This window comes from Engystomops pustulosus, chromosome 5 (assembly GCF_040894005.1).
Source record: "Engystomops pustulosus chromosome 5, aEngPut4.maternal, whole genome shotgun sequence".
In the NCBI taxonomy this organism is placed as follows: Eukaryota; Metazoa; Chordata; class Amphibia; order Anura; family Leptodactylidae; genus Engystomops; species Engystomops pustulosus.
The window spans coordinates 134,427,970-134,440,022 of record NC_092415.1 but is presented as its reverse complement, the minus strand read 5'-3'; the positions used below and the strand labels follow the sequence as shown (position 1 = coordinate 134,440,022).

The window sequence follows — 12,053 nt, the reverse complement described above, 5'->3', positions numbered from 1 at the left end:
CGCCATGTGGGGAAATACCTTCTCAGCCCCTGGGTATTGTGGCACACCATTTATTACCTTCACATTTTCCCTGGCTTTTAACAATGTGGGATCTCTTAGCTGAGCGGTCCCAAAATTATCCCGGGACACCTCCAACTCAGGCATATCAGGAGCTTCCTCCTGTTCCTCAGTATCACCAGCTAGTACCGCTAGGGGAAAATTCTCGGTTTCATTATTGGTCACCCCTACCGCTGGAACCTCACTGTCAGGGTCAAAGGGTTCAGGGCTAACCACGGAACTTACATTGTCAACTGATACATTTTTATGTCGCCACAAGTCCCAGAAAAGGGGAAAGTCTCTTCCCAATATCACACTGTGCATTAGTGACTTGACCACAGCCACATTGTGGGAAGCTGCACCACAGGGAGTTTCAAACATGACCACGGCTGTAGGGTAATATCTGGTCTCTCCATGAATGCAAAGTACCCCAACAGTTTGTCCGCTGCACAATCCAGGGTCTACCAGAGAGCCATGTACCAGGGTCACTAAGCTCCCAGAGTCCAGCAGTGCATTCACAGAGCAGCCTCCTATTTTCACAGCACACATTTGAGGCTCTGCCTTAGTCTCTGCAGAGTAAACAGGTCTTGCAAACAGAGATACGGGTCCTGCGGTGTTGCAGTCCATGGGCTCGGTCGTGAGGGGACAAGTCGCAATCACATGCCCGGGTTCTCGGCAGCGCCAACAACGTATGCTGCCCCCGTCACCATTTTGAGACCCTTGTCTGGTTCTTAAGGGCTCACTAGACCTACTTGACCCAGCTGCTTGTTCCCCCTCTGAGCCACCTCCCCTGTAGACATTTCTCACCCCTTTAACAGTAGGTACAGTCTTACCAGTTGACCTGGATAACTTGCTGTCCCTGGGGTTGGCACGTCCGGGAGATGTTTGGAGTAGCTCCTCTGTTGCACTGTATCTTTCCACGAGACTCACGAGTTCATCAGCCGTTGTAGGTCCTCCTTGTCCGACCCAGCGCTGGATCCTAGAAGGAAGGGATCTGATGAATTTGTCCAGGACCACCTTCTCTATTATCTGGCCTGGTGTGGCTTCCTCCGGCTGCAGCCACTTCTTTACAAGGTGTATGAGATCATGCATCTGTGACCTTGGTGGCAGTGTCTCAGAGAAAGTCCAACTGTGCACACGCCCTGCACGCACATGCATGTTCACTCCAAGTCGGGCAAGGATCTCACCTTTAAGCTTTATGTAGTTCTTAGCGTCCTGCTCACTCAAGTCATAGTAAGCTTTTTGTGGCTCACCTGTCAGCAAAGGTGCTACCACATCTGCCCACTGGTCGTCTGGCAGCTTTTCACGCTCTGCCACTCTCTCAAAGACCATAAGGTACGCTTCCACGTCATCTGTGGCGGTCATCTTTTTTAGAGAGGCATGTACTGTGGCCCTTAGAGAAGTAGACCCTCCTTGGGTCCCGTGCACACCAGAGGTTGTTCTGCTGGACGACAGTGTCTCACCAAGCAAGGCCATTTTCTCCACCAGGAGGCGATTCATCTCGTCTTGCTTGGCCTGGGCTTGTTGCTGCCTTTCCTCAGCCTGGGCAAAAGCTCGCTGTTGCTGCATAATCATTTGCTGCTGCTGTAGGATGGCTTGTCCAAACTGCTTAACAAAGTCCTCCATCATACCGGACCCTCTCGTAGCTTTAATCCAGAAAAAAAAAGAAGAAAAAAAAAATACGTGTATGTCTCTTTAAGACTGCGTTACAATGCCCGCATCCTCCACCATATGTGGGAACTAGCTTGGTAGAAGCGGTAAAATTAGTCCAGAATCGCAGTCAGAGACAGTGACACAAGTGCTTTGGCTATAAACAGGGCTTTGCCTTGCTTTAATAGCAGAAAAAATACAAAATAAAACATAAAGCCTTAACTTCAGGCTAAAATAAACACCTGCTCGGCTGAACTCTAACTAACACAGAGTCTTCCCTGACTACTCGGGTGGCGTACTACCAGCCACCTGAAACAAAACAAAACATGGGTTTTACCTCACGTGACACACACAGTCCGTATTAGGCTCGCAGGCCTCAGTGCAGGAGAATAGAGACAGGTTCTGCCTCTCCACATGTTCCCCCCCTTGTGAAGCACAGAGTGCAATCCTTTTAAAGCTCTAGTTGGAGCTGAGCTCCAACACCTGGGTTTCCTGAAGCAACCAGGAAAACCAGTGCTGGACAGGAAGGGAATGACCAGCCCCACTACCAGCCTGCCAGTCATTCCAAAAATCCAGGCCCGAAAATAGGATTTCCCAGATCCTTTAGCAAGCTATGTCTTGCTAAGGACATCAAGTCTTCCTGGATCTTCTACATCTCACTCAGCTTTCCCTGGGTGAGATGTACACCTCCTGTCCCCTAGAAGACATATGAGAGAAATCTAGGGGAAATATAGCGATTTCCCTCCACCTTACCAGTCACTATCTCACAATATATATATATATATATATATATATATATATATATATATATATATATATATATGGAGAGGGCACAGTATGGCTTTTGTTATGGGGGGCACAGTGTGGTCAGTTGTGTTGTGAGTGGTAAATATTATTTAGGAGCAAAGTGTGGGACAGTGTTATCCAGGTGACATTGTGCTGTAGTGACGGTGCTATTTTTAGTTCCACAGTGTGGAAATATGCTACACAGAGATGAGGATATCTGGTGGAAGATTCTCCATTGATAAGAAAAAAATGGGAGAAGTTGTCCTGCAATTCAGTACCCAAAGGAGAAGACGTGTGACATGTGAGGTACTGAATCCCACTTCTGAGTCTGGTAACTGTAATTACTGACTATTTTTATGTGGTGCAGAGAACATATGGAGAAGGTGAAGGGTTATGGTTAGTTGTTCTTATTGGTAAGTTAGTGCTAAGCACAATGCAGCCGCTGTGAACTCCTGTGAAATGATGAATATTTCTAGGCAGCTGTATGGTGGGCCCCCAGAATAAATTTCTCTGGTGGGCCCCAGGTGCCCCAGTCCGACACTGCCTGTACCAATGGACACAGCACAGTACCACTACTCCTATCCTGTATATATGGGCACAGCACAGTACTACTACTCCTATCTTGTATATATGGGCACAGCACAGTACTACTACTCCTATCCTGTATATATGTGCATTAACTCCCCCCCCCCCCATTACATATTGTGCACCCTTACTATTCTGTATATTTCCTCTAGTGGCCATTAATTATATATTCTGGCAACCAGTCACATTTTAGTAAATAGTCTTCTAGTGCCCCCTTGGAGTCCCTTATTATATGTTTTCCCTTGCTACTGTGGCCCCCTATGATATATTTGGTCTAGTAGAGGAAAATAATAAAATTCCTGGGAAAGAGGAACTGTCAAGAACAAGGCGCGCGGCAGCGTGACCGCATCATCACGCGTGCCAGGTAAAAGAAGAGGCCGCGTCGCACAGGCACAGCAATGGCCGCGTAATTACTTCAAAGGTGGTACTCGAGTGGCCGCTTATGGCCGCATCGAGTACCACTGCTGTTACTCACTGGCAGGGGCCTCAGCAGGGGATGGAGGCCCCTGCCGCAGCGGAGATATCGGGGCCCACTGTGGGCCAGCTCGACCTCGCTGGCAGGCCCCCCCGATGGGGATGGCGGCCCCTGCCACAGCAGAGGTATCAAGGTCCTACGGTGGGCCAGTCCGACCCTGAAGACATGGCACTCTCTCCCTTTTCCCATGGCCTAGTAAAATCATGGCCTAGTCCCACCCCTCATGAAACTGGGTTAGGACTGAAAAATATGTTGGTCCTCGCAGATAATTGCTCTTAATGAGAAGGTAATGGAGAATTCTTTGCATAAAGGTGTATTTCCTTCTTTAGAAAAGTTAAAGGAAAGATTTCTACATGCCTCAATTATCTCATACACTCCCAAATACCGAGAATATAAATAACTACCGTAATCCATCATGGTGATTGTCTACATGGCCTAACTAGATTCTGAAAATATATTGCTAGATCTATCAGACTCTCTAACTAGATCTATCAGACTCTCTAATTCATTTCCTGCATGTCTGGGAAAAGGAAAAAGAGCGTTTGTTCTCTAAAAAAAGAGGCAGCACAATTCCTTAAACAATTCTCATGGACTTCTAGATGTATCACACTACAGGAGACCAGTTATAAACTTGTAAGCAGATTGTAAAAAATTCCTCTAGTTCTCCATCATTATGATCCCAATATTCTGGACCAATGCTGGAGATGTCAGAGCAAAAGTACATTTCTTCACATCTGGTGGGATTGCTCAGAATTGTGCCCTTTTTGGGCAGCTTAAGAATCTGCAATTGAAGGGTTATGTCAGAATGCTTAACTCCTGAATGAGCGGTTCATTATTGTGAACTTAACCTGATGCCTGGCATAAAAAATTGAACAAGCAAATATGGCTTCAACTGATATTAGCTGCAAAATCCATGATTCCACTCCAATGGGTTCCATTCATGCCCCTTCTACTGCACATTGGGTGCCTAAAGTTTCACAATTGTGCCATTTGAAGTTGATTTGCACCCTTAGCAACAGTAACTACCAAAAATGTCCCTTTACTAGGCTACCCTAATACCTATGCATTTCGGTATCTTGTGACCTTTATACCTTTATTATTAAAATTGTATTGCTATTTCCAGTGCATTCTCTGTTAACACATCAGACTTGCTAAAATTGTGTGCACTCTGTTTTACAAATATTCCATATGTTGGCATTTAATTCCTTATTGGTAATGTGTACCTCTAGATACATTTCTTGTACTTCTACTGGCTAACCATTTATATATTTGCGTGATATAATTGTTATCGTTGTAAATTAAAAATCAATAAAAAGAGAATTAATTGAAAAGAAAAGAAGGAATGATCTCACTAATGCTGCCTTTTACTTCCTTTAACTCATTGTTATTTAAGGGAAAGTCTCAAGGGTGGGGGCTTAGTTGGGTTGGGGGGAGGTTTAGAACCTCTCTGTTATGTTGCTTAAGTCACCACTAGTACATTTTTGATGTTATTTGAGCATGTATCATAGTTTGAAAAACGTTTGAAAAAAAAAATTTGTCCATCAAGTTCAACCAAGGAAAGGAAGGGATTGCATGAGGAAGGGATTTAGGGTAAACAATTCTATATAACATAACCATCAATGTTATTTAGGTGTAAAAAGGCATCTAGACCCTTCTTGAAGCTCTCTGCTATCCCTGCTGTGACCAGCGCCTGAGGCAGGCTATTCCACAGATAATAATAATAATAATGCTTTGTTTATATAGCGCACACAGATTACGCAGCGCTGCATAAAGCACATCAATTGACAGTTCTCATAGTAAAAAAGCCCTGTTGCTTCTGGTGGTTAAACCTTGTTTTCCCCAGATGGAGACAGTGCTCCCTCGTCTTTTGATTTGTAATGTGTAATAATGTTTTATTGCATTTTTATGTTATATACTTTATATACTATACTTTGTTACTATGCTGTGTTTGTTTGGATGCACTGCTGTAGTAGGTTAGATTGAATACAGGCATATTTCCATTATTGTTACCTATAATCCTATGGATGTGATCAAGAGCAAAGGAAAGAGAAAAAATTCTAACCAACTCCAATATGGCAGACAGAATAAATCCTTGCATACACGTCCCATAACTAGAATCTTTTTTCCATAGCAGGTGATATTTTCCATTCTTAACCCCTTAATACACAGCATTTTTTCATTTTTGAGTTTCCATTTTGTGTTCCCTAGCCATAACTTTTTTTTATTTTTCCATGTATTGAGCTTTATCGGGAATTGTTTTTTGTGTAACGAATTGGACTTCCTAGAGAGAGTTTTTAACATTCCATGCTGTGTATTGGGATGCTGAAAAAAAATTCTAAATGAAGTAAAATTGATGAAAAATTGCATTTGCATAACTTTCGTGTTTTTTTTGTTTTTACATCTTTTGTTTTTAGCACTGAAAATTACCCCATATATTTCTAACAGATCTTCAGAAAAGAAAATGCCTAGAGTCTCGAACAGACTACTGGCTGCCAGTGCAATGATTCGACAATCCCCTCAGTGCTGCGGATTCACAGGCCGTTACAATGTACAGAACATGTCTCATCATTCCCCCTGCTCTCTCCCTCCTCCTCTGCCTGTGTAATTAAGCAGCAGAAAGTGCAAAGGAGGAAGACCTGATCTGCATACTTACAGCCTGTGAATCTGCGGCCATAAGGGGCTATGGTAAAAGCCCCAGAGCCTTTCAGGCTTATTAGCCTAATGTCAAAAGTTGATATTAGAAGGTAAGAGGGCATGGATAACAAATATAAGATTACCACATGTCACCGTGCCTGGATCTATAAGTTAACGTCTCTGGTTTATCATGCTGAATTTTGATGGTAGGTATTCTTTAAGTAGATAAACATGTCCAGTATCTCAACCATCAAAATGTCCAGTGCAAGTGTGGTCTATATTTTTGCTGCTATTACAATTAAAAATCCTATGATAAAGGTGAAACTATTTTTCTTTCAGGAAACAAGGATGTCCTCTTGTGAGCATTACAGTCCCAGGTGTAAAAAGATCATTATTAAAATCTTTATACTATCCATTCAAGATTCTCCTGTAAGCATTAGTATTAAAGTAAATTAGGAGACACAAAACCGCAATTGAAGCGGTTCTCCGTATCAATTTAGGATGGTTTTGCCTGCACACGATATAGCCATGATTGAATATCCTTGAACTACTCTACATATCAAAGTATTCCTCAAATATTAGTTTATTTATCCAACAGCAGAAGCTTGACCATAATTTGGTCAAGCAATATAACATTCGTCCCAAGCACAAGAGGAATTTACTAAAAACAGTGAAAACTGCATTATGTGCAGTTTGCAGAGGGCATCAGATTCATGAATTGTGAACCTGGCACCCCCTGCACTGCTCCGACAGAGTGCACCATTTTTTTGTGCACCTTTAACATGGGGCATGCGTCACACTTCTGTCGAACTTTGCGACGGATATAGTACAGCGTGCTCCACAATTGTCAGTGTCTCGGACACTTCTTAAATACATCTACAAGACATTTGCACATGAAAGAATGTCCGACTGAAAACTAGGGCAGGGCCTTTAGTAAGGCTACATGCACACTACCGTGTGCCCCGCCGCACCGTAGCACGGCGGGCACACGGCAGCGCGAGGAGAGGAGGTGAGCACCGCCTCCATAGCGACATCTGGGCCACGGCGCCTTAATACGGGAAAAGATAGGACATGTCCTATCTTTTCCCGGGCTAAGGAGCGGTACGGTGCCACACACGTGTGCCGCTCCCGTACCATACCGTGAGCCTATAGAAGTGTATGGGGGACGTACACTCACCGTCCACTTTATTAGGTACACCATGCTAGTAACGGGTTGGACCCCCTTTTGCCTTCAGAACTGCCTCAATTCTTCATGGCATAGATTCAACAAGGTGCTGGAAGCATTCCTCAGAGATTTTGGTCCATATTGACATGATGGCATCACACAGTTGCCGCAGATTTGTCGGCTGCACATCCATGATGCGAATCTCCCGTTCCACCACATCCCAAAGATGCTCTATTGGATTGAGATCTGGTGACTGTGGAGGCCATTTGAGTACAGTGAACTCATTGTCATGTTCAAGAAACCAGTCTGAGATGATTCCAGCTTTATGACACGGCACATTATCCTACCGAAAGTAGCCATCAGATGTTGGGTACATTGTGGTCCCAGAGAGTGCCAAGAAAATATTCCCCACACCATGACACCACCACCAGCCTGAACCGTTGGTACAAGGCAGGATGGATCCATGCTTTCATGTTGTTGACGCCAAATTCTGACCCTACCATCCGAATGTCGCAGCAGAAATCGAGACTCATCAGACCAGGCAACGTTTTTCCAATCTTCTACTGTCCAATTTTGATGAGCTTGTGCAAATTGTAGCCTCAGTTTCCTGTTCTTAGCTGAAAGGAGTGGCACCCGGTGTGGTCTTCTGCTGCTGTAGCCCATCTGTCTCAAAGTTCGACATACTGTGCGTTCAGAGATTCTCTTCTGCCTACCTTGGTTGTAACGGGTGGTGATTTGAGTCACTGTTGCCTTTCTATCAGCTCGAACCAGTCTGCCCATTCTCCTCTGACCTCTGGCATCAACAAGGCATTTCCGCCCACAGAACTGCCGCTCACTGGATGTTTTTTCTTTTTCGGACCATTCTCTGTAAACCCTAGAGATGGTTGTGCGTGAAAATCCCAGTAGATCAGCAGTTTCTGAAATACTCAGACCAGTCCTTCTGGCACCAACAACCATGCCACGTTCAAAGGCACTCAAATCACCTTTCTTCCCCATAATGATGCTTGGTTTGAACTGCAGGAGATTGTCTTGACCATGTCTACATGCCTAAATGCACTGAGTTGCCACCATGTGATTGGCTGATTAGAAATTAAGTGTTAACAAGCAGTTGGACAGGTGTACCTAATAATGTGGCCGGTGAGTGTATATCGGCCGTATATACGTCGGCCGTATATACGTCCCCCATACATGTGTGTGAATGCAGCCTTAATCTGTATTCAAGAGTGTGCATTATCCCACTCAAAGCGCAGACTGTAAATGCCTTCAAACTTGTACTGAAACAACATGGTAGAGAAGATTGAGACTACATTTGTTCTTGCCATGTGAAAAACTGAAGTATTTGAGGAGATGATTATCTTATGTTATTGTCACAGCTTACTTTATGAATGTTTTCTTTATTTTTTTGGTAGTGCTTTGGTCTTCTTGGCTTGAATGGAGCAGGAAAAAGCACTATTTTTAAAATGTTGACTGGCGAAGTTTCCCCAACTGCTGGACAGGCAATGATAAAAACATTGAAAGGGTAATTATTCAGTGACTGAATGAATTGCATGAATTCCATATGTATTGTTCCAAAATTGGGGATTATGAACTTTTGACGTGGGAAGTGACCTAACACATGTTAGACCTATATGTCACTCAACAAAGATAAAAAAAAAACTTACTGTAATTGTTTTGTGTTTAATCATGAGACTTCTTTTTTGAAAATTTGTCAGTATCCAGTCAGCAATTACCAACCAAATTTGTTTATGTGCAAGTCTTGTTATATTAGATATAGAGCAGTTTGTATTTTCATAAGTTTTCTCTAATAATATACAACCATGATTTGGAGACAATAAAATTATTTTCCTGTTTCATAGGGATGAAGTAAGCATCTGCTCTGCATTTAATGCAGATGTCACCATAGGATATTGTCCACAAAAAGATGCTTTGAATACTCTTCTTACAGGCTGGGAACATCTTTATTTTTACTGCATCCTCAGAGGTATCCCAAAGAAGAGCATACATGAGGTAACAATATACCTGATGTGCTATGTTGCTTTGTGGTGTGAACATAGGCATAATATCATGATCAAAGAGCATGTCATCTGCCCCTACCTAGACATAGTGACTAGCTACTTTACATATTGTCTGATTAATATAGATTATCAACCCTTAAAGGACACCTGTCATCAGGTCTGTGTCACTATTTCTGTCACCTCTACCTGTTGGAGCAGCTCACAAGGACTCCACCACAGCCTTTATCAAGTCAATTCATGCATTAATCATTGCAAAATCATCATTTCTTTATTATGTAAATGAGCCTGGTCACATGGTCAGAGGCAGTGATCTCACCCCTGTTACCCCTCCCCTCTCCTCCCCCTCCCCATGTCTGTGTGTGATGTTTAGTAAAGCATTGCTAGTGTGTGTGCTGCATCTGCTGACATGCTGCATCCTCCTAATACACAGAGACACAGACATCAGCTACACAAGTACCTGACATGTTTTGCTATAACATGGCTGCCTGGAGCTGTTGTATCTCTCCTATACACATACACAGGCTGCTTGGGGCGTGGCCACCAGCAAGCGCATGGAGCAGCCATTACATGGAGTAGCTGTCAGTCAAGCACTGGAGGTGTGGCTATGCCTCCCACTCATGAATAAGCTGGACAGCTTGAATATGCTAAAGGCTCATTGGACATCTCACAGGTCATTTGCATACAGCTTTAGGACCTCATTGCTTAAGTTTACAGGCATGTAGAGGGACAATGAAGAGATAGAGGCAATGCTGTCTAATGGCAGTTTATGAAAATATATTTAGTTTAGGGGGTTATTTTGCATGACAGGTTCTCTTTAAAAGTGCTATAGTTGATATCAGGGTTTGCCCTAATATGCAAGCTATGTTATTTAGTAACTTAATGGGGTTTTATTTTAAATTACTGGGTGTTCAGCAGGAAAATCCAATGTAACCAACAGCTATACAAATGCCCATGTTAGCATAGCATGACAGTAATACATTTACCAGTGGCATTGTCATTGGCAACATATTGGGGAACATTTACTTACCCATCCGATGGAGTACACCGAAAATGCATTGTCTGACAATAACCTAATCTGCGGCGATTCACTAAGATTGTGCCCCCGATATCCTGCATGTGTCGCTTCCCCGCTCAGGTCCGATGGAGTTCACCTTCTTTTAAGTGGTGCATGTAAGTGCATTGTGTTGCAACACAATTTGAAAAGTTGAAATCCCGCACTCAGTCTGAATCAGTCAGATTGTCCAACGGCAACCCCCCCCCTCCCCCCGATTTGTTTCATATGGAAGCTAGCACAACTGTGCCAAAAAAAATCAAATGCGCAGACACCTGTTGAATACCTGTCAAAGCCGTGCAAAACCCGAAAACGGTGCAGAGTCCGACTAAAGTGAGAAGCGACCCTTAGTAAATGAGCCCCATTAAGTCATGATTTATACTAGTATAATGCATGTGTATATTTTCTGCAAGAAATCACGATACTGATACAATATTCCTTCACAGTATGAATACAGATTGAACAATTATGAATCCACTTCCGGATACTTTGTTGCTCTGTAGTGTGAACACAGGAATAGTATCATGTGTTAAGGGGCATGCCATCTACCCATATCTAAACATAGTAACATACTGCTATGAATATTGCGGCTCATTAACTAAGGGGCGTGCACCAGTTTTCTGGTGGACTTTGAATGTTCTTTCTAGTGTAAACCGCTTGCACGGGTATTTAAGAAGTGTTTGCACCACAATTGTGTCACACACAACCCTTTTGTGGCGCAGCTGTACTAGGCACCGTTCAATAAAAATTAGGGGGCGTTGGGGGCGTGGCCTGGATGAGCTCGAGAGCAGACGTGTAGCTCTGAGCTCCGACTTCGCGGCCTAAAAAGCGACTAAAGAAAGCAACACCGAGCAGGGAAATAATCCCAGAAAGTCTCTGTAGCTGTCGGAGGTATGATGACACGCAAAAGACTCACAAAAAGTGGCCCCAAACGTCTTACCGACTTCTTCTCGGCAAGGAACAGCCCGCAGGGATCCACACAAGATGGCGCCGCGGGAATCAGACACGAGGAGGAAAGAGGTAAAGCGGTATCCCCAACCGTCTCATCATTTGCGAGCTCCCCAATGAGGCAGGAAAGCTTACCTTCTCCGATTGCGGCGCACGCTGCAGAGGAAGAGCCGGAAGATCCGAGACCCGGGCAGCACCAGTCCGGTAGCGGGAGACATAAAATGGCGCCTGACCAAACAAGGCAGACGACATCTCCGTGCTGCAGCCCAGACAAGCAAAGACCACGCTGGTCAGATCCGCAGCATGAAGGGGAGCTAGAAACAACAATAGCCGGGACGGGTGAGTCTGATCCCTTGCAGGAATTCCCATCATCAGAGCAACCAGCATCTGAGACTTTCATAAAACGAATGATGCTAGCCTTTAGAGGGTCCATCCATAAAGACTTTATATCCATAAATAATCAAACCAAAGTACTGGTTGATGAGCTAGGGACAAGGGTTGACCACCTAGAGGACAAGATGGGAGAAGTTACAAACTCTCACAATGAATTGATTGAGGCCCACTATGCTTTGGAGGAGGAAGTGGAGGCCATGAAACTCAAGATAGCAGACATGGAAGACCGCGGGAGACGTAACAACGTTAAATTCAGAGGAATCCCGGAATCCATCACCCCGGCTGCATTAAAAGAGTACCTTACAGAGCTCTTAC

The 12,053-nt window shown here is 44.0% G+C and overlaps 1 protein-coding gene across 4 annotated transcripts in view; it reads left to right on the top strand.

Annotated features, from left to right (window-relative positions):
• Nucleotides 1-12,053, top strand: part of ABCA13 (ATP binding cassette subfamily A member 13) — a 590,340-nt gene that overhangs the window by 485,920 nt on the left and 92,367 nt on the right. For all 4 annotated transcript variants that reach the window (XM_072153102.1, XM_072153100.1, XM_072153098.1 and 1 more), the window contains 2 exons: nt 8,741-8,850; nt 9,188-9,338. In XM_072153102.1, coding sequence (XP_072009203.1) covers nt 8,741-8,850; nt 9,188-9,338 — 261 coding nt within the window. The remainder of the gene's footprint in view (nt 1-8,740; nt 8,851-9,187; nt 9,339-12,053) is intronic.